Source organism: Odocoileus virginianus, chromosome 13, assembly GCF_023699985.2.
Source record: "Odocoileus virginianus isolate 20LAN1187 ecotype Illinois chromosome 13, Ovbor_1.2, whole genome shotgun sequence".
Taxonomy (NCBI): domain Eukaryota; kingdom Metazoa; phylum Chordata; class Mammalia; order Artiodactyla; family Cervidae; genus Odocoileus; species Odocoileus virginianus.
In genome coordinates, this window is record NC_069686.1 from 4,275,953 (window position 1) to 4,299,489 (window position 23,537).

General features: G+C 33.9%; 1 protein-coding gene across 1 annotated transcript; it reads left to right on the top strand.

The window, feature by feature from the left end:
- The first annotated feature begins 1,070 nt into the window (after positions 1-1,070).
- Positions 1,071-20,722, top strand: ZSWIM2 (zinc finger SWIM-type containing 2). Its single transcript, XM_020869932.2, is given in 10 exon segments — positions 1,071-1,469; positions 2,712-2,788; positions 4,139-4,179; positions 10,455-10,665; positions 12,164-12,267; positions 12,270-12,414; positions 15,404-15,488; positions 16,355-16,467; positions 18,770-18,923; positions 19,777-20,722. Coding segments are annotated over 10 exon segments (1,902 nt in total). The 5' UTR covers positions 1,071-1,304; the 3' UTR covers positions 20,584-20,722.
- Positions 20,723-23,537: the final 2,815 nt, after the last annotated feature.

Below are 23,537 nucleotides of genomic sequence, written 5' to 3' on the forward strand. Positions count from 1 at the left end.
CTTAAATAGCTATATACATAATACATATGTAATCTATATGAAGACATATATGTACATGGAGAGAGGAGAGAAATGGTGATTGAATAAAGTGCCTTCACTCTGAAACCTTACTCATCATAAAGTGCAGATTGTCTTTTGAGTCCTTTTAATTATAAGTATTAATAAATAAATTACAAATTCAATTTATAATTTCTTTTGGTTTGGATATGAGTTTTTTCTTAATGTATTAATACTTTAACATCTAACACCATTAAATTGATGGTAAAGTTGGGAGTATGGTAGCATGTATGCTAGTTGTTTTTAGTCAGAATAGGAGAGTAGCGATAAAATTAAGTTAAAATCTTAGACCAAGGATTGGATGCTGTTTATTCAGTTGTCTCACATGTGAAAGCTGCCATTTCTATCATCTTCTTTCATAATAGGGTCTTTGACCATTTTCTCCACCTGCTCTCCACGTACCGAGTTGTGAGTTCTTTCCATGATAAAATAGGACAAACATCCCTCATCTTTAAGTTACTGGGCCACAACTGGTCATTTCCGGATTTCACTTTTAAAGACAGATTCCAGTAATATGGCTTCTTTACCTGACTTATACTTTACTATTGCTGTCCTCCTGAACGTAGTAACAAAGCTCATAGACAATCTGAACTATCCGGTGAACATTACACACCTTATTCCTTAAATAGGTATTTGTAAGTTTAGAGGGCATAGAGGCAATGGATTCTACACACACACCCAACACCCATCCCTATCCAAACACGCAATATAAACATGCTGAGCACAACACCAACACATACAGCCCCACTTAAAGAGTCTAGCTTCCAGGTTAGAATGCTGTGTTCCACATCATTGATCTTCCCCCAGCGATTAATTCTGATTATGCACCTAGTGAGCAATCGGGAAATGTTTGTGGAACGTCTTTCGGATAAAAACGATGAATCATTACAGGATAATTTTAGCCTCCAGAGCCCTAACTGTAACCCGGCTGTGCGGCAGTCCTAGCACAGAATTCACGAGCCCCGTCTGCGAGGAACCAGCAGAAGGAACGCGAGAGATTTGACAGCGATATCTTCGACCGCCTGCGCTGGGTATCAGAAACACTCCGCGGTCAAAGATCATTGCTTCTGGAAGGAGTGGAGGCGGGTGTGATCTCCCAAAGCAACACCTCAGCGCAAGGCACGCCGGGATACTGGGGAGCCCAAATACCGTCACCAAGCAACCGACAGGCACGCGGTTGTCATAGAGACCGGCTGGCGACTCCGACAGCCTGGCTGAACTGATGCCTTCGCCCTAACCCGGGCAAGATGCTTCGCGGGGGCTGTAAAGCCTCTGAGAGGCGAAGACACTTGATCGACCGCCTCAGCCGGCAACAAGACCAAGCCCTGAGCAGCAGCATCTACCTCCTGCGAGAGATGGGCCCCACCGCCTTTCTGCTGAGAGAGGAGGAACCGGAAAACAGGGATTTCCGAGTAACTACCGCCCCCAACTCGCCTCGGCTTCCAGCCAGGCGGACCCGCCCAGTACCCCAAGACCCACCTTGTATGTAGCTACTCGCTGCCGAACCTCACCCGCGAGTGTTCCCGACTTTAAAGACGTGCGCATTGCCGAGCAAAATAGTATTTGTTAGAAAAGTTCCGTTATTGGAGGTTAAGGCTCCAAATCGTATCCAGCTTCTAAGATGTTGGCCCTTGATCTTAGGGCTTGGAAACACAACAGGTTTTATTTGAGTATTTGGTTCGCTTTTAAGTAAATTCTCGGATCCATTAGCAAGTCACTTGCCCTGTAACGCAGATGAAATGAAAATCGTCCAGTCTGTTTATAAGCCGTATATATTTGCTGGATAAATAAAATTGGATTTTCTTTACTTTTTTGTCTCTTGGAAGCTATAACGAGACACTTTTAAAGTGTAGCTTAAATGGCGATTCCTTGGAAAGGTCTTGATGAATAAAAATTATTTTCAATTTTGCTGAAAACTACAGATATTTAATTTTCACATATCCTGCTTTCATCAGTCTAAAATCAGCCACCGCTCTACTTCCCAGAAGATGACCTGGAATCTTTTAATTTAATGTTATTAAATTAAATTCAATTTATTTACTTATTTTAATTTGCTATTTTATTTTAAATTAATTTAAATTTAAATTAATTTATTTTAATAGTTAATTACTAAGTTAATGTCATGCATTTTAAGTACTGAGTACAGATTACTAACCTATGCTTATCTCAGACGTCCTTTTCCCACTTTACAACACTTAGGGCATTTAATAAATAGTTTAAAGCCAGTATAGACTGAGTGAGTAAAATTAAATATACTCACTAATTGAAATATATGCACAAAAAAACCCGGGAAGTACTTCATTACTCCAAGTCTTTAGCTACACTGCAAAGTAGAATTTCCTTTCAGCTAATGTTTTATAGATTTTTCTTTCAAGCTTTTAAAATTAGAGTTCTTTTCACTTGCCTAAACATAGGACTCTTAAAAACAATCTTAGCTGACAATACAATTTGTTGAGCAAGGCAAAGAATATGGAAGTGTAAAATTAGACTGATGTCAAGAATTAAGATGTCCCAAGTAGACTGTATTTAGCCTTTTGGAGTCACCTAAACTATGACCTGAAATCTCTGTTAATCCAGTTATTAACTTAATTTTACTCTATAATCTAAAAATTGACTTGAGGTGCTTTTTTTAAGTATGCATTTTTCTTTTGAAGGTTTCTCTAGGAAATCCTCATGTTTGTAATTGTTCCACATTTCTGAAAGGAAGGGAACTTTGTAAGCACATATGCTGGTAAGTGATGTTGTAATGAAGATCTTCCACAAAGAAACATCTTGTTTTATTACATATTTTTCCTTTCTCATGGTTTGAGTTCCGTAAGATTAAAGAAATTTGGTGTTGAGAAAATATAAAGGTAAAATGACCATAGCTTGTCAATATAGTCCATATAGTTTGGGGTATTTTATTTAAACCCCAAAATTAAGTAAGATTTAAATTGAGAAACATACTACCACCTCTACATGTTTGTAATGTTATTGTTTTTAATAAGAAAAAAAATCAATGTTTAGACTTTTATTATGTACAAAGGTGAAATCTAACAATAAAACAATCTCCTTGATTCACGGCAGTGATGATAATTACATAGTTCATTATGATTTTTTTAAATTTTATTACATCCTTTTCAGTAAGCATTTGACTATGAATTTTCAAGACTGAAGTAGGACTCTACTTTAGATTACTTATGTCAAATCTAGAATTTTTCCTCTAGAGTCAGAACCTGTTTGTAGGCAATCCCAGAAATGAAAAACAAAAAAAATTCCTTCCACCTATGGTCCTTTCAAAGCTTGCAATTTGGTTTTATTATTTTACATAAAATAGATTTTTTCCATTTTTATTTTATGCCAGTTTCCTTAGGGCAAGGGTGTTCTGTTCTGATTTTTATGTAAGATTTTTTGCAGCATATTAACCATAAATTTAGTGGAAATATAATCCAAGTATTTAATATACTAATGTATATTTAATATATTTAAGTAAGAATTTAAAATATGCTTCCCACTTTTTTAAGAGAGTCATATTCCATTTTAGTTGATAATATTTGAAAGTATTTTTCTGTCATACATTAAAAGTGATATGTATAGGAAAACAGGAATTATCTAGAAAATTCCTCCATTTCCAGGAGTAGGAAGCTTCTTTATTAGTCACTCATTTGTGTCTGATTTATGACCCCAGGCACTGTAGCCCACCAGGTTCCTCTGTCCATGACTGTCCAGTCAAGAATCCTGGAGTGGGTTGCCATTTCCTACTCCAAGGAGGCTTCCAGGGCAGTTTAAAAGGAGTGCTGTGAATACTTAGATTCCCTCACTAGCCTTTCTTTGTGAACTCCTCTATGTCATAAAGAAACTCTCTCTGACAAATCTCTTTATTGCAAATGCCTTTTGTTTCCATGGATCATGTTTTTCACATACTTATGTTAAAACAAATTTAATGTCTTGTAACAGGAAATGTTGAGAATTTTAGATTTATACCTAATGTGTTCAGCAAAGTAAATTCTGTAATGCCATTCCTATTCTAAAATTAATAATACCTTTTGAGGTTATGTCAAAAATAACTGTTTCATTTTGATTTTCTACTTTTGGATATTAGGGTCTTGTTGAAAAAATTCAGGCTCCCAAGGAATCATGAATGTAAGTTGTGTTTGTGTGTGTGTTTTTACTAATTTAAAGTTAACAAATTAAAAAATTTTGTTTAGACATTCTAAATTTAGTCAGTTATTTTTCTAGGTGATCTGACAGCTGTCTGTAATGCAGTTTGTTACATTTAAGACAATTGGGACATTTTTCTAATAACAAAAAAATGTAACTTTATATGACATTTCAAATTAAAAAGCATTTAATAATAAATGAGATGAAACAATTGCCAGATTTTCAGTACACTTTCCCTATGTATTCTAAGCAAGGATTCACAGTAGTTTCTATATCTAATTTTATTTTAATTGTGAGAAAAATAATAAATTGTTCAGATCCCAGAAATAGAAAGTTGACATGATACATAATTACTTTTAAAAATATTTACTGACAAGTTTTTATGCAAAAATGTATGTTTTTTAGAGTAAAATAATTCTAATGACAGTAAACTCAGTAAATTGAGTTTAAAGTCAGGCATATGAAAATTTTTATAATTTTCAACTTAAAAATAAATTCTATAGTCCTCAAAAATAAAAGAGAAAGAAAAATAATTCTATTACAGGTTAATTAGATTTGTACATTTTATAATAAAGATGCTGTCATTATCAAAGTGTTTCCTGAAAAGATTTATTTAACCTATACTAGATTCATCCTAGAACTACAAAGGCATTTTAAAATTTATTAATGTCTATAATAGTCATAAAAATTAAAGTAATAATTAGGTTTTTTTTCAATTCAGGGTACAGATTCTATTTAAGCAGGTTCATTCCCCTCAAACTATTTTATAAGTATAATAACAGAAGACATTTATAAGTTCTAATAGACAATAAATTAATATTAGTGTTCACAGGCATTTTTCCTTTATATTCTTCTCTCCACATACACATTCCCTAGTGGCTCAGCAGTAAAAGAAACTGCCAGCAATTTAGGAGACCACCTGCCAAGCAGGAGACATAGATTTGATCCATGGGCCAGGAAATTACCTCTGCCAGAGAAGGAAATGGCAACCTACTCCAGTATTCTTGCCTGGAAATCCCATGGACAGAGGAGTCTGGTGGGCTACAGTCCATGGAGCCGCAAAAGAGTTGGACACAACTTAGCAACCAAACCACTGCCAGCACATATTTTCTTAGAAATGTCTCATATTGCCTGTCTCCCCTTGTTACGTCTGTAACAGTGATTTCTGCATCTTATCAGGAGACCCATGTTTCCACCTGCCTTCTCAGCAGCACAATTTTGGAGGTCCCATGGGCATTTTGAGTACTAAGTTCCCCCATATATGCTCCCCTGTTGTATTCCCCAGCTCACATATTGACTTTCCCTTTTCTTTAGCCTCAAAGCTAGACACTGTGGCCTCCTTGGTTTTTCATTTCTCACTCTCTTCTCCTGTACAAATCCTGTTTGTGTTACACCATCCCTACTTCTCAGCTGCACTCTCACCTCCCTCCTCGTTCTCACCTTCGATCAAGCTTCGTCAACGTTTAGTCCTGTTCTTAGGAGCCTCCTGGTTTCCATCTCCTGCCCTTTGTTGCGGCTCCTTCACATTGTAGACAAAAGGTTCTTCCTGAAATGCCACTAGTCTTCACTTCATCCTCTCCCAACCCTTCATACACAATGATTAGATCGTATGAGTTCATGCATATTGTTTTCTTCTCTATTTCTCTATCTACTTGAAGTTAAATGTTCACATCCTCTACACTATTTTCCAGTCATGTCACAAGCTTCTTCTATACTCCACTGCCCATTAGAAATATAATGTGAAGCACTTGTATAATTTTCTAGTAACCATATTATAAAAAGTAAAAAGAAATAGGAAAATTAGTCTTAGTAATATATTTTATTTTAACCCAATACATAAAAATATCATGTCAGCATGTAATCAATATAAAAATTATGAGATAGTGTGATGTTTTTCCCTTTGTCTTCAAAATCTAGTGTGTCTTTTACACTTACAGTACATCTCAGACACTGTATTTTCATTAGAAATGCTTGATCTGCATTTAGACATCATAAAATATTCAATTGAAAAATAGATTCAGATAACACATAAATTGTTATAAACATACTTCTAAATTTCCAAAAACTATAGATTATTAGTCTTCCATAAAGCAACATTTAAAATTCAATTTTTCAGTCACATTATCCACATTTCACGTGCTCAGTAACCAATGGCTATTGTATTGGACAGTACAACTCTACCCAGTTATAGTCAACAAATATTTATTGTACTGCATTTTAGTTGAGAGCTCTGCTAGGTTATTTTTTAATGAATTGGATTGTATGAATTGCCAATATTTTTTCATCTATGAAAATATTAATTTCATATGGATAAATTTAATATTTTGTATCATATTCTCCTTTGTGTTCTTGAAAGCAGAAATCGTCTTATTATTTTTATTATTAAGTATCCTATAGTAGGAAAGTTTGTAAATGGTTAAATTTGATCCTGTATATGAATTTTGAAAAATTATATTTCCTACTAAAAATGTTTTATATGATATTTAAAAGATGTTTTAGCTACTTACATTGAGAAGATACTTTGTGTACAAATATTCAAAGAAAATATGTCTCAATAATGTTGAAGTTTATCATTTAAATGAAAGCTAGAAAAAACATGCATGAAAATTAAAGTAATCCAAAGAAAGCTATAAATGGCTATTCATTAATATTATGTAAAGTATATAACTGTAGAGAAGAAGGTTACTAATAATGAAGCAGAAACATTTTGAAAAAAAAAAATGAAGCAGAAACATTTTGAACATCATTCATAGATTCTTTTCTAAAATAAATCTGGAAACAATTATTTGTACCCTAGTGTTGCAGTTCAGAAACCTGAGACTCACTTTTATTTTTGAAGACCTACAAAATGGTTGGAGAAGGAAATGGCAACCCACTCCAGTATCTTTGCCTAAAAAAATCCCACGGACAGAGGAGCCTGGTTGGTCACAAGAAGTTGGACACGTCTTGTGGACTGAGCACAAAACTGGTTACATAGGAATTTTTCATAAAAATATCAGTTTTTGAACACAATATTTTTCCCATCACCCCACAAATATTTCCCAGCAAAATGTAGCTTTATTGCCTAATGGGTTTTTTCTAAATACAATGTCTAGTAAATCCCATCTATTCCTTTTTTCAGTTAAATATTAATGGATAAAATAAAAACCACACTTAAGGAAAATTTTTTAATTCCAACCACAAAGATATAATAAATATTTATTTTCTACTTTCTTTTTTGACTTTGTATTTATACAGAGAATAAACGTAAGTGTGGGAATTCTGTGTTCTGCTTTTATCACGCACTGTTACTTTATAAACACTTTCAATGCTATATAGTCTCTCTAAGTTGTCAGTGAATGTTAAATAGATTATGATATACTCAGAGTATTTTATGTCATAATTGACTTAACATTCTCCTGTTGTTTGGCATTTAATTTATTTCTAAATGCCTGTTATATTCTTTATATCATGACTCATTTTTATTGATTTTTTTATTAATTTTTATTGGAGTATAGTTTTTCCTGTTATAGTCCTTGTATATGAAACTTTTTCTTCTCTCAGTTATTTCTCTGGCCTAAAGTCTCATTAATTGGATCTTGGAGTAAAAGTACTCCAAGAGTACTCCAAAAGTACTCCAAAAAGTATTGTTTTTATTTAGATATAATTGACATAAAACATTATATAAATTTCAGGTGTGTGACATAGTGATTCACTGTATATGTATATTGCAAAATGATCATGAAATCACACAATTATAACTTTTTTCTTGTGATGAATATTTTTAAGATTTTTCTCTTAGCAACTTTCAAATACGCAACACAGTACTATTAACTGTACTATTAACTCTAGTCACCATGCTGTGCATTATATTCCCATGACTAATTTATTTTATAAATGGAAGTTTTCACATTTTGACCACCTTCAGCCATTTCTCTTACCTCCTAGCCACCCCCCTACACACCTTCAGGCAACCATCAATCTGTTCTCCATATCTGTGAGTTTGAGGGTTTTTTCCTTTTTTAAGTATTAATATTTTATAGCATTAATGCTTTATACCATTACTTTTGCTGATTTATGATTTCAGCAATATATCAGTTTTCTGCTAGTTTTACTTTTTGGATTCATGTTTTAGTCATATTTAACATATTACATATATTTAACAGCCTATTTTAAGTCTCCAAAGTAAATAAAGATACATGGAAAATTTTGAAAAACTGAGATATTTCTATAAAACTAGGAAAAAAGACTTAAGTCACACAAAGTAGGAAAAGATACAAAGTTCATAGTAATTTATTCATTCCCAGTAAATTAAGAAAATAGTTTTCATTATTCATACATCTGACATACCTTTAGAATCTAAAATGCCCTGAAATAATTTAGGGCAAATGAAACATAGCCCTTTATTTATTTATTACCTTTTATTTAGGTTTCATTCTATATCTGTGACTCATTTTGATTTGAACCCACTTTCCTTTGATATTAATGAAATTGAACATCTTCTATTGACTTATTTGTACTACATGTGTAAATTGTACTTTGGCTATTTATTTATTGGAGTAAAACTACAAGCTCTTCCTAAATATAGGGTTTACCCCTCTTTGCAAATGTTTTCCTAATGACATAATTCTTTTTTATATGGTTTTATTAAGTTTTGTTATATATATGTGGGTTTTTGTGTGTTACTAAATCTTACTATTTTTATTTTTGTGTATATTGTTTTGATTCTTTGAAAGTTGTCCTTCCATAGTATTTTAGAGATGTTTTTCTGCTAACTTTTTCATATTATTTTTATTTTTCCTTATGGCATCCATGTGTAGTTGTGTTGGTATAAATTGGAGATTGGTATTTTTTTAATTAGTTTAATTTTCTCCATATTTATACCTAGTTATCTCAGTAACAGCTAATAAATAGTACTTCTTTTCAACAATGTTTCATAATTTCTATTCTTTAGTGAGTTTTTATATATTTATTGTTTTTATAATAGATTGTGATATCTGATAAGATTAACTGTCTTGCTCTTCTCTATTAAAGAAGATTCTTTCATAGTCTCTTATGTTAATTTTTCCAAATTAATTTCAGAAGAGTTTGTTTCTACCTTTTATTCTCTGATTCATGTTCTACCACAGAGAATATTTTGTAGCCAGCTTCTCTTAGGAAATTTTATAATTCAATATTTCTGCTACTGTGGAGAAATCTTTTGTTCTTCATTTTCCTCCTCATTTTTTTAGGGAGCAGATGTTTCTCTGTCTCTGTGACAAACAGCCCTTATCCTCCAAAGTAATGGTTAATTAAAGTATAATACCCTCCCACATTCCACCTGCCACCCCACCTTAGACAAGGAACAGAGATCTCTATAGTCAACTGTAACTGTGAGCTTTTCAATATTTTTAGTGTTTAAGTAGTAATCTTTTTAGGGGAAAATGAAACTTTTCATTACCTTGCAAGTGATTTTTAATCTATATGTATTAAAGAATGTATAAAATGACTAGAACTCAGGGGGGCCAATAACAGCTGGCATTTTAATTATGGCATGTTAAGGAGAGAGGAAGAGAAAAGAACATGGAAATGGGCCAGAGAAAAAAGGAATCTATGGTGCCTTGATCAAAAACTACATGCATTGAGAGCAGCAAATAGAATAGCAGGATGGAGAAAATTCAGAATTCAAAAACTGTACATCCCAAGGGTATAGATAATATAGTTCCTAATAGGTTGTCCTGAGGAATACTGACCAAATCTGTGAAGGATGTGGCTCCCGAGACGCTCTTGTAGGGGCGTAAAACTGAGAAAGGAAAAGAGGCGCAGTGGAGTCTTGCTCTCTCATTATCTATTTACTAATTTATTCATCTAACATATTAATTACACTAACTACTCAAATATCTCTTCCCCTTTCTGAATTTGCACCCATTTCTTTTAATACTCTTGTATGTTGATAAAGTATTTGTTTTTGAATAAAAGAGAAAAATGTGAGAGATGATTACAGCACCAATCCAAGGATGAACACTGTCATATAATTAATCTGAAACATTTATAAGATACTGGTTGTACCAACTCTTTATAGTAACAAGAAAATAAGATAACTTCCATGCTTTTTATAAACAACTCTTTTCTGACCTTTTGGCTCTGAAAGGAATACAAAAAATAGTAAATCTCAGTGTAATAATTCAACCAAGTCTGTCTTTCTGATATTTGGAATAAAAAATGGTAAATTTCAGCCTAAGTTGTTTCTGTATCTCCAATTTGCCATCAAATTTTAATACTTTGGAATTTATCACTAGCTGCTTTGCAGTTAGGTCTTGTGGAGAGAGAAATCAACGATTTGCTTCAGGGAATACATCGAGTTCAAACTCCCCAACGAGAAATGAACAATGAAAATGCACAGATTGAAGAAGATGGTTACATTAAACAGAAGGAAATCGGTTCAGATGATATCTGCTCTATTTGTCAAGAAGTACTTTTAGAGAAAAAGCTTCCTGTCACCTTTTGCAGGTGACATGAGTTTTCTTTAGATTCTACAAACTTATGAAAAAATTCTAATTTAATGTGTTTATATCATTATGAAGCATGTTGATAGAAGAATAATACATATTTAAGCAATCATATTTAATTGGTCTTTTATTTCCTAACATATATGTTTAAAGAGGTCCTGTTCCTACTCTAAATATTTCTGGCTACATTTAAAGGCTGAAAATTAAAAAATAAATTCTACTTTAGTTCCCTTTTCACTTTAAGTTATTAAAGTAGATAAATCATGTTTTTGTTTTATACACATGAACAAATTCCATGGCTTATAAGCCGCCTGTTAATGCAGGAGATGTGAGACGCAGGTTTGATCCCTGGGACCCAAAGATCCCCTGGAGGAGTATGTGGCAGCCCACTCCAGTATTCTTGCCTGGAGAATCCCATGGACAGAGGAACCCAGTGGGCTACATTCCATGGGGTTGCAAAGATTTAGACATGATTGAAATGACTTAGCATGAACAGATGCCATTGCTTAGAGTGGTTACAAAGAGTTTTCTGAAAGTAATGGTTATTTTACTTTAAAATGATAAAAAAAAAAAAAAAACCTCTTCAGCTTTTCTAAATTTTACCTTTAAACCTAAATAACTCAAAATTCCACTTATACATAAATGTTTATTAACAGTTTTGTACTCAACTATTCTTAAAGGCACTATAAAGTTAGCCTTGGAAAATTTGAGCAACCACTTGGTATTTAACTTTTTAACTGTTTTTTTCCCTTGGTTATTTACTAAAATTTTCATCCACATTGTATTTTTTCACATAGCTGCTTCCTTTGCATATTTTGAAATTATTAACTATTTCCCAAAATATTATTTCTCTCAGCAGATATTAACTGGGTACTACCACATTCATGTTAGTGTCATTTCTAGAAAAATGTGACACCTCTGCTCCCAGCAACATTTTTTATTTAAAAATAATAATTATTATTATAATTTTCCTCTTTGCTAAGACTGTATTCATTCTCAATTTAAAAATGAAAAATATAATGATGCAAAATCTTTGCCAATTTCATTGAAATGGGCAACATTTTGTCTGGAATTCTGACCTACTAAATTAAATATGATAGATTAGATTAGACTAGACAGAAAGGATAGTGTTTGTGTGTGTGTGCGCTCAGCTCCCCAGTTGTATCCGGATCCTCATGATTCTTCAGACCATAGCTCACCAGTCTCCTCTGTCCATGGGATTTTTCAAGCAAGAATGATGGAGTGGGTTGCTATTTCCTCCTCCAGGGGATCTTCCTAACCCAGAGATCAAACCCGTGTCTCATGTCTCCTGAATTGCAGGTGGATTCTTTACCACTGAGCCATCAGGGAAGCCCCATTTATGTCTATAATGATCAGCTATAAATGATCAGTTCCAAATCTATTTTTATGGGAAATAAAAAATGGTAGCACAGAAAACTTATTTATGTAAATACACTTTGCTGCATACAAATGGTAAACATGGATTTTATTTCTAACAGGTTTGGCTGTGGCAATAGTGTTCATATAAAATGTATGAAGATCTTAGCTAATTATCAGGATGTGACATTGAACTCTTCCATGTTGAAATGTCCTCTGTGTAGAAAGACTTTGGACCATTAAATCTTATTTTAGAGGAATTCAAAAATTCTAACAAACTTGTGACTGCAGCTGAGAAAGAACGATTAGACAAGCATCTTGGAATTCCTTGTAATAACTGTCAACAATTTCCACTTGAAGGGAAGTGTTACAAGTAAGTACCAGTTAGTAAAATTATAAGCGTGTAGTCTTTTTTTTTTTAATTTAGAAAACTTTGAACATTAGAGTACTAGTCATTTAAACTTCTTTCCCTCCTTTATTTTTTTTTTTTTTTGTTTTTGTTTTGTTTGTTTGTTTTTGGGGGTGGGTGGGTTTTGTTTTGTTCTGTTTTTGCGTTTGCCCTATATAGGATTAGGCTGCTTATTCAGAATTTTCAGACTAGTGATCTATGTCAGCCCTGAACCTCAGAGATTTCAGTTGTTTTATTTCCTTTACTCACAGAGTATTAACTTTGCATTCTGATCTAGATTGTGAGTCTGAACTAGCATTCTTTCTTGGAAGCTCTGAATACAGGATTTATAATTTGGCTTAAATCAGTTTGCAAGCTCAGAGCCCTGCTAGAGAGACCTCTCATCCCCTGTAATTTTCTTTGAACCACCTATGAAGTCATTGCCAAGAACTTCTAGGACTGAGCCAGAGGGATATTGACTAGATCAACTGAAGTTAATGTCCCCCTACTCCAGACTGCAATGATGCATGTTTTCTTTTCTTTTACATCTTAAACCACCACAACAAGATACTTAGGAGAGAAGGAAATTTTCATTACTTTTTAAGTAATCCTCAAACTTTCCCACAAGTCCCACAATAAAATATCAATTAATTGCTATGCTTGGAAATTTGGTCTTTCATAATTAAAATCTTAAAGGTTAACTGTATATGAAGAAGAAAATATCCTGTTTCAACCTTTGTTTAAAATGTTCTAAAATGCAGTCTTCCTGATTTACATTATGATGAGTCCAATTAATACATTTTTAAAACCCTCTCATAAAACTATAGACCTGCTTTTATCACCCCAACAGTGAATGATGCCTCCCTCTTGGAACTGTTCTAATGCTGTTTTCTCAATGTGTCACATGAAAACAAATCAGCCAGAGCACTGTTCGCAAAAGTCTTTATCGGAAAACAGCAGGCCTGAGAAAGCGCCAAAGGAGCCTTTTTACTTGAGGAAGAAGGGCAGAATTTTTATAAGGTTTAGCAGGAAGTGTTCGGACAGTTTCTGGAATGTTGGTTAAAGAGAATTCTAGAAAAAGGAAAGACGATATTTGGCACTAGCAGTCATTGTTTTGGCAATCTGAATTTTTTCAGAAGGGGTGAGTAAGAAAAATAAGGGACTAAGATAATGTGTGGAAAAGTAAGTTGGGAGAAATAGCTTGGGTGGGGAATAAGGACAAGTGAACGTCAGGGTGTAAAATTTTCAGTCTTTATAGTGATGTGTTCCTCAAATGGTTAACGTGTGAGTGGCTTTGGTAAGTTCTCTTGTTTTTGTTAATGACTGTGTTCTCCTCTGTCCCTCTGACTGCACCTTTCTGTCGCCACGGGTAATTCTTCCTACTGCCCCTCGATCCAGGCATTCTCCACTGTTCTGCTCCCTGCCTGATGTTCCACACTCTCAGAATAACTTCTTCTATATGCATTTGGTTCGCGATTATTCACATCCGTATCAGTTTTCTTTTACAAGTTAAAGAATGCACTATTCCACTCCCTCAAATAGTAAGATTTCAGTCGTTAGCCTGAAAGAACTATTTCCAGTAGTTTAGTAATGGTTTGAATAAGAGGCAAGATAAACTAGAAAGCTTTTCAGTTCCTTCTTTGTTAAAGTTCATAATATAGTTATGAATACTTATTACCTTTTAATTTCAAAAATATCATATATATATATATATATCTCAACACAGAGATGCTTAACCTTTTCTAGCCCAGCATAGGCTGATGTATGGAATAAGTTACACCATTGCTCAGATGTTATTAAGAATCTTTCTTGTGTATATAAGTAATACTAATGAATAAACTAATACTTGCTATTTCTAAGATTTCTGAAGGATATATTTTCCCAAATTTCTCTTGGAAATAATCTTCTCATTCTTTGATAACTTGAGTAAGAAAATAACATTATTATATTGCTTGAAATGTTATTTTTTGGTGAATATTGCTGCAAGTAAATTAGAATTATCTGCTTGTGCCAGAATTTTATATAAGTAGCATATGTTTAGATTGAATTTGGCAGAAAATGAAAATTTTTATCATATCAATGGTTTTTATTACAAATTTTCTTATACATATGGGTTTTTCCATTTTGTGAGTGAAGAGAGGGAAAAACAATTCTGTTTTCAAGAACCTGTTTTGAAACAGGTTCTGTTTTGAAACCTGTTCTGTTTTCTATTAAGTATAACTCTAGCATTCATGAAATCGTAGGAAAACATTGAATAATCAAATGATAGAATATCTAATAGGCTGTTGGACCTAAGGAACTTAGACAAAGAGGTAGATTCAGGATAAAGTATTCCAGAAAGACATCATGGTGAGGGTGTGTGGTAGACAAAATAATGCCCTCCCCAATATATCCACATCTTCATGCCCAGAACCTGTATGTTAGGTTACATGTTGTAGGAGAATTAAGGTTTGGTGAAATTCAGACTGCTAATCATCTGACCTTAAAATAAGGAGATTATCCTGCACTGCCTGGGTTCTTAAAAGTGGAAGAAGGTGGCAAAGAAGACAATCAAAAGGGATACGTGACTATGGAAGGAAGCCACAGAGAGACACTGCATTGCTTGCTTTGAGGAGGAAAGAGACACAAACTAAGCTAAGGAAGGTGGGCAGCCTCTAGAAGGAAGGACAGAAAAGCAGATCTCCCCTTTAGCCTCCAAAAAGGAATGCAAATTTTGTGGACCCCTTGATTTGAAGCCCATTGAGACCCATGTCCAACTTCCAACCTACAAAATTGTAAGGTAATAGTGTTGTTTAAGCTGCTAAATGTGTAATTTGTTACAGTAGCAATAGGAAACTAATATAGGTGAGCTTTAAGATGGGCCTTGTCATTATCTGCATAGTTCCCAGGAAATCTTGACCAGAGTTTTTCACCAAAAACCATCAAAATAACTGGATTTTTTTTTCCTGTATGTTTTGGTGTTTTGCATTTTTAGGTGTACCAAATGTATAGAATATCACTTATGCCAGGATTGTTTTGATAGCTGCTGCCATCTTTCTCACTCATTTATGTTTCGTGAGGTACAGTATCCTTCTTGAATTTTATATAGTGTTTGTATTTGTCCCATTGTAAATCTAAGTAAAATCTAAGAATAGATAACACTCTGGAATAGAGCTGACTGTGTCTGAATAAAAAGCAAAGACCATGATTTTTTTTGATAACTTTTTCATAAGGTTTTCTAGGCAATTGGTTCTTACATCAGTAATTTATAAAATTCAACACAATAACAAATATGTGATGATATCATAGATAAATCTTAAGTGAAGTGAAGTCGCTCAGTCATGTCCAACTCTTTGCGACCCCGTGGATTGTAGCCCACCAGGCTCCTCCATCCATGGGATTCTCCAGGCAAGAGTACTGGAGTGGGTTGCCATTTCCTTCTCCAGGGGATCTTCCCGACCCAGGATCGAACCCTGGTCTCCCGCATTGGAGGCAGACGCTTTAACTTCTGAGCCACCAGGGAAAAAGAAATTAATGGCCATCAAGCTTGAAAATTCATTTTGAAAAAAAAAAAGATCTCAACACACCAAATGACTTATTACTAACGACGATTTATGGTTTTAAAATTTCTTACATCACTTGAATTTAACAAGTAAATAAGTGTCTCCTGGTGCTGAACTTACTGCACAAGATAAAACATCCACAATTACCATTACTGATTAATAGGTTAAAATTTTACCTTTAAAAGTATTGTTAGAGTAGCTGTGCAATGGTATATAAGAGTGACTAATAATTTGTAATTTCTTTAATGTGTTAAAAAGCTATATTTTAAAATGATGTCTTTATTTACATTCTTATTTTACTGATATGCATCCTACTGATTTTAACGCACAAGGTAAAAGTTTCCACAAATTGCCGAGTAACATTCACTTTTTACGTATTACAGAAGAGAAATCAAAAATGGAGATCGCTGGGGAAAAGTTCAGATAAAACTGTAAAATATGTTGATATTAAAAGTGAGATAGAGGAAAAGATGCCACATTTTCAAGAAAAGCAAGAGTAAGTGTCTCAGTGAAATTTGTATTTGGGGAAATATTTAAATAGTTTTTCAGTTTGGATAAGTTTTATTCATTTCTTTATTCAAGAAATATGTATTGATCAAATACTATTATGTACTAGATGATATAGTGTTCAAGTGAAGAGCAAAGCTCTGGAGTCAGAATGCCTAAATCCAGTCCTAGTACAGCCACAGGTTGGCTATGCAACTTTTGGGCTAGTTATTTCACTCCTCCCTGCAACATTTTTCTTTATCTTTAAAATGGGGACAGTTATAAAACCAGTCTTATAGAAATTTTGTGCATGTGAAATTGATACACACAGTAAATATTCAAATAATGCTGTCTACTATTGTATTATTAATATTAATTCTACCAAAGATTACATTAGGGATATAGTAGTTGTAGTAGTTCCCTTAGTAATGATCATCAAAATAAATATAAAATTAAAACTGATAGGAGTTAATATAAAGAAAAAATACAGTTAACTATTAGATTTGCTTTGAAGTAATCAGCCACTGGAACTTCGCAGGTGGCTCAGTGGCAAAGAACTCACCTGTCAATACAGGAGACATAGGTTCAATCCCTGGGTCGCGAAGATCCCCTGGAGAGGAAATGGGAACCCACTCCAGTATTCTTGCTGGGAAATCCAGTGAACAGAGGAACCTAGCCGGCTACATCCACGGGGTTGCAAAGTCACCCTTAGCAACTAAACAACAATTGGCCACAGAGGGAAGGAATTCTTTCTTTTCTAATTGCCCCTCTACTCCACCCCCATGGAAGAGTGTTGAAGGGATTGGTTGTATTTCAAAACCCTGACTCAGGCTCTTTACTAGAGGACAGATTTTGTCATACTTCTTATTAATGAAATAAAATTAAACCTACTGTGTATAATTACTATATTAGGTACACTATAAAACATTAACAAAGTTCATTTTAAAAGAATGGGATAAAATTGAAATTTTTTTAAAAGACAGTTTCAATGAATTAACCAAACAAAAATTGTGCTTGTTCATTATATATGTAATATATATATATATTTAAAATTTTATCCTATGTATATATATTTCTATCCTACATATATATATATAGTATATCTATATATAGTATACCTATATATATATAGACAGATGATTGATAGATTTCTGTCCAACCCAGTAGATACCTAGCCCATGCTCTGTGGGTGCTCCACACACTTCAGAGACTGTAGCTCTTGTGGACTATAAAATACTTTGTGGGTGTGAAATGAGCCTATACAAAGGCTCTCCATCTCCCTTTTCCTTGGCCCTGGCTGGGTATCACACCTCAACCTATTAGAATGATAAATTGTATAACTAATGGTGTAAGATATTGTGGAGGTAGGCAAGAGAACATTAGGGATAGAAGGATGTTCTAGGCAGAGAAAATGGAATAAACAAAAGAGTTTCAAGATAAAAAACTGATTAACAACCTGACATAATAGAAACACACAGATTTTTTTTTTAAGCTGATAATTAAATGACCTTGGTAAAGGCAATTTTTGTAGTTTATCTGCAGAGTTAATGAGAAGTATTATCTATAGAGTAATGAAAAGTACAAAGTCTTCTAAGAATATATTTTAACTTTATTCTGGATAACCTTTGAATAACAAGGATGCATCTAACCTTTAAACCAAGCTTTTGTTTTTAAATATTTATCTGTTTTATCAGCTGCTAGTGGCATCAGATTTACATTGCATAATCTTAGTTATGTTTGTTGATAGTTTTGGTACAAAAATGGGATTGGTATCTTTACAGTACATTTACATGGTCTAACAGTACTGAAGTAGTAAGCATATGTCCCATGTGAAATGTTTCTTCATAGATTATGACCTACCAATTTATCATAGTAGCCCGAAACATTTAATATGGCCTACCATCCACCTTATTTCCTACCAGATGACAAAGTGAACTGGGTTGTATTTTTCTAAACACCAGCCTTTGTGTTAGCTCAGCTCATGTATATGAAAGCATATAGTTTTCATCAAAATTCTGTTCTGGTTTCATTGATGTGAAAAAGCTCAACTCAAAAAATTTCAACTTAGTATTTTTGTTTGAAATGACTAAATTTTGTTCTTTATGAAGTTGATATTGAAGTTTGATTCATCTTGTTCAAGATCAAGACAATAGATTTTTAAACTTTATAATGCATGAGACTTATTATCTTCAGTTCTAAAAAGTATTGGGTTCATTTGCATGATTTATATGGAGGCTATTACCTGTACTATTGATAGCTTCCTGATATAATCACATATGACCATCTATATCTCTCTGCTTATTCTCACTTAGCCAAATTTATACACCAAAACATGTGGTAAAGTCACTGCCTCTCTTTCTGATCACAAAGAATAGCAAACTGCTTGCTCCAGGATACCAGTGTCGACTTTGTTTGAAGGCATTTCATCGTGGTCAACATACGAGATTGCTCCCATGTACTCACAAGGTAGAAGTCACACCGTTTTAGTTTGACTTTCCCTGTGGGGCCAGTTTTCACAAATGGAATGGCAATTTAAGTCTCTTCTTTTACTTTTTTAGTTGGATTATGAGCAGAGGTGTTCAGATTGAACAGTGTGTGTAAAAATTTGCTAGAGCAGAGACTATTGAGAAGGTGGCTCTGCCTCCCAAGGATGGATTCCTATTAATTAGGATTAAATCATTTCTGTATATACTACTGAGGAAACATAAAATGACACTTCAAGTTAAATATTTTTTTCTACTTTGGTTACTGATAAAAAGAAAAAGCTTATAGGATATACTAACTTATGATTCTTCCGATGAAACAGAAATGCTTAATTCTACATAGTTTATTATTATTTCAAATGGACTCACTGGAATCAAAGTCAATGTTGCTGAATCAATATGTGGTGGTAACCATGTTTTTTCTGAGATAAAGTCATTTTAATAAATAAACTTTTATGATTTATGTTATTATGTCTTACCATCATCATATAAGTCTTCAACACAAGTTGGCTATGACATTTTTATTATTTAATAATACTCATTCATTAGAAAGTAACAGTGAAAGAGTATCCATAGAGGGCTTTTCATTTTAATGTGGAAAATAGCAATCAGTCTATAACCAACTACATTTTTAAGAGAACTTCTTCAAAATATTTCCATAAAACATGATAAATTGTATTACCTTCCAATTTTATGAAAGTTTTAAAATGATATAGGAAATTTTATATAGGAATGATATAGGGATGATATGGAAATGAATGATATAGGAAAATTTATATGAATACTGTACATTATAAATAAGATATTGTATCTCATTAGCATAACTCTTTTTTAAGTTTCATAGGAAATGTATTGACAGTTGGTTACTCCACAAGTGCAATTCATGCCCTATTGATGGACAAGTTATATATAACCCTTTAATCTGGAAAGAAAGAGCGGTGAATGGACATGTACATCATTCTGTTTCAAACACAGACATCATGCATCTGCCAAAACAGGAAGAACCAGAACTTTTTATTCCTGGTACTGGATTAGTCTTAAAACAAAACAAACCTGGAGTTTTACCTATCTTACCTCAACGTAATTCTGAAAAATTGAATACACCTCAGAGTCCAAATGATACTTATCAGAATATAACAATAGACAATCTATATTCTTTCAAACTAGATGATTCAGATTCAAGAAAATCAATCTATGAATGTAAAATTAACCAACATTTTCCCAGCTATCTCCAAGATTTACCCACTGGATCCTTTGGAAAAACATCATCTCAAACATTTTTTCCTTCTATTGATCACAAGAATATAATACATCCAACTGAAATGAAAAATCCATGTATAAGTAAAAAACACCACACTAGTCAAAGCCAGAAGATGAACAAAAGTTATAAAGGAACTAACCGCAATTCAAAGATTCTTGGTAATAAAGTAAGAGAGGACAACACGAGATCAAATACTTTGCTTCCAGACTTAAGTCTTATTGTAAATTGGGGTACAACAAAACTTAGTTTATCTAAGAGGTATAATAATTGTATGGGGAAAATTAGACCAAAATGTAGTCATTTATCCAGAAAGCCTATATCTCACCCTTTAAATGCAAAAAGCCCTGAGCTATCTTTAATATTGGAAGGTGTTCATTTATAAAAATTAATTTATCAAAATCAGAAAATAATTGAATATCAAATGTAAATTTTTGTAGAACATAATAAATGCTATATACTCCTGACAAATATATATAAAATTCTCTGCTATTATTTTCCCTACTTTTCTATGAATAATGACCTATATATGTATACAAAATTCTGTGTTTTTATTTTAACTATTCTCTATGAATAATGACCTAAGGAAATGGCCTAATTTCTTATAAGACTTAAAGCATTAATAAGTATGTTTCAGGGTCTTATGAATTATAATTTTTAGAAATTTTATATATGTCTTTACATTGATTAAATTAATTATTTTTAATTAAGGAAACAGATTTTCCTTGCATTGAGTTACTGTTTTCAAACATTTCATTTGGTGACATGTAACATACAGGGATTCTTTCCAGTTATTTTTTACATTTTATGAACTAATGATCACCACAACCCTATAGGAAAATCCAGATGGTGGTTTTCTTTTTTTACTTATTTTTAATTGAAGGATAATTGCTTTACAATATTGTGTTGGTTTCTGCCAGACATCAACATGAACCAGCCGTAGGTATATATGAATTGGCCTCCCTCCTGAGCCTCCCTCCTGCTTCCCAATCCATCCCATGCCTCTGTTGTCACCGAGCCCCAGTCTGAGTTCCCTGAGTCATATAGCAAATTCCCACTGGCTCTCTGTTTTCCATATGGTAATGTATGTTTCCATGCTACTCTCTTTGCTCATCCCACCCTCTCCTCCCCACCCTGTGTCTATAAGTCTGTTCTCTATGTCTGCCCTAAAAACTGGTTCATCAGTACCATCTTTCTCAGTTCAGTTCAGTTCAGTTCACTCAGTCATGTCTGACTCTTTGCGACCCCATGGACTGCAGCACGCCAGGCCTCCCTGTCCATCACCAATTCCCAGAGTCTGCTTAAACTCATGTCCATCATGTCGGTGATGCCATCCAACCATTTCATTCTCTGTTATCCCCTTCTCCTTCTGCCTTCAGTCACTCACAGCATGAAGGTCTTTTTCAATGAGTCAGTTCTTCATATCAGGTGGTTTCAGCTTCAACATCAGTTCTTCCAATGAAGGTTCAAGACTGATTTCCTTTAGGATTGATTGATTTGATCTACTTGAAGTCCAAGGGACTCTCAAGAGTCTTCTCCAACACCACAGTTCATTCTACATTCCATATATATGCATTAGTATACAATATTAGTTTTCCTCTTTCTCACTACTTCACTCTGTATAATAGGCCATGTAAAATAATTCATCCAACTCATTAGCACTAACTCAAATGCATTTCTTTTTGTGGTTGAGTACCATGAGCAGTATGAAAAGGCAAAAAGATAGGACACTGAAAGATGAACTCCCCAGGCCTGTAGGTGCTCAATATGCTACTGCAGATCAGTGGAGAAATAACTCCAGAAAGAATGAAGGGATGGAGCCAAAGCAAAAACAACACCCAGTTGTGGATGTGACTGGTGATAGAAGCAAGGTCTGATGCTGTAAACAGCAGTATTACATAGGAACCTGGAATGTTAGGTCCATGAATCAAGGAAAATTGGAAGTGGTCAACAGGAGATGGCAAGAGTGAACATCAACATTTTAGGAATCAGCAAATTAAAATGAACTGGAATGGGTGAATATAACTCATGACCATTATATCTACTACTGTGGGCAGGAATCACTTGGAAGAAATGGAGTAGCCATCAAAGTAAAAAAAAGAGTCTGAAATGCAGTGCTTAGATGCAATCTCAAAAAACGATAGAATGATCTCTGTTTGTTTCCAAGGCAAACCATTCAATATCACGGTAATCCAAGTCTATGCCCTGACCAGTAACTCTGAAGAAGCTGAAGTTGAATTGTTCCATGAAGACCTACAAGACATTTTAGAAATAACAGCCAAAAAATATGTCCTTTTCATTATAGGGGACTGGAATGCAAAAGTAGGAAGTCAAGAAATACCGAGAGTAACAGGCAAATTTGGTCTTGGAGTACAGAATGAAGCAGGGCAAAGGCTAACAGAGTTTTGCCAAGAGAACACACTGGTCATAGCAAACACCCTCTTCCAACAACACAGGAGAAGACTCTACACATGGACATCACCAGATGGCCAACAACGAAATCAGATTGATTATATTCTTTGCACCCAAAGATAGAGAAGCTCTATACAGTCAGCAAAAACAAGACCAGGAACTGTCTGTGGCTCAGATCATGAACTCTGTATTACCAAAATTACACTTAAATTGAAGAATATCGGGAAAACCACAAAACCATTCAGGTATGACCTAAATCAAATCCCTTACAGTTATACAGTAGAAGTGAGAAACAGATTTAAGGGACTAGATCTGATAGACAAGAGAGACTGATGAACTATGGACAGAGGTTCATGACATTGTAAAGGAGACAGGGATCAAGACCATCCCCAAGAAAAAGAAATACAAAAAAGCAAAATGGCTGCCTGAGGAGGCCTTACAAATAGTTGTGAAAAGAAGAGAAGCAAAAAGCAAAGGAGAAACGGAAAGATATACCTGTTCGAATGCAGAGTTCCAAAGAGTAGCAAGGAGAGATCAGAAAGCCTTCCTCAGGAATCAAAGCAAAAAATAAAGGAAATCAATAGGATGGGAAAGACTAGAGATCTCTTCAAGAAAATTAGAGATGCCAAGGGAACATTTCATGCAAAGATGGGCATGATAAAGGACATAAATGATATGGACCTAACAGAAGCAGAAGATATTAAGAAGAGCTGACAAGAATACACAGAACTGTACAAAAAAGATCTTCACAACCCAGATAATCATGATGGTGTGATCAGTCACCTAGAGCCAGACATCCTGGAATGTGAAGTCAAGTGGGCCTTAGGAAGCATTGCTATGAACAAAGCTAGTGGAAGTGATGGAATTCCAGTAGAGCTATTTCAAATCCTAAAAGCTGATGCTGTGAAAGTGCTGCACTCAATATGC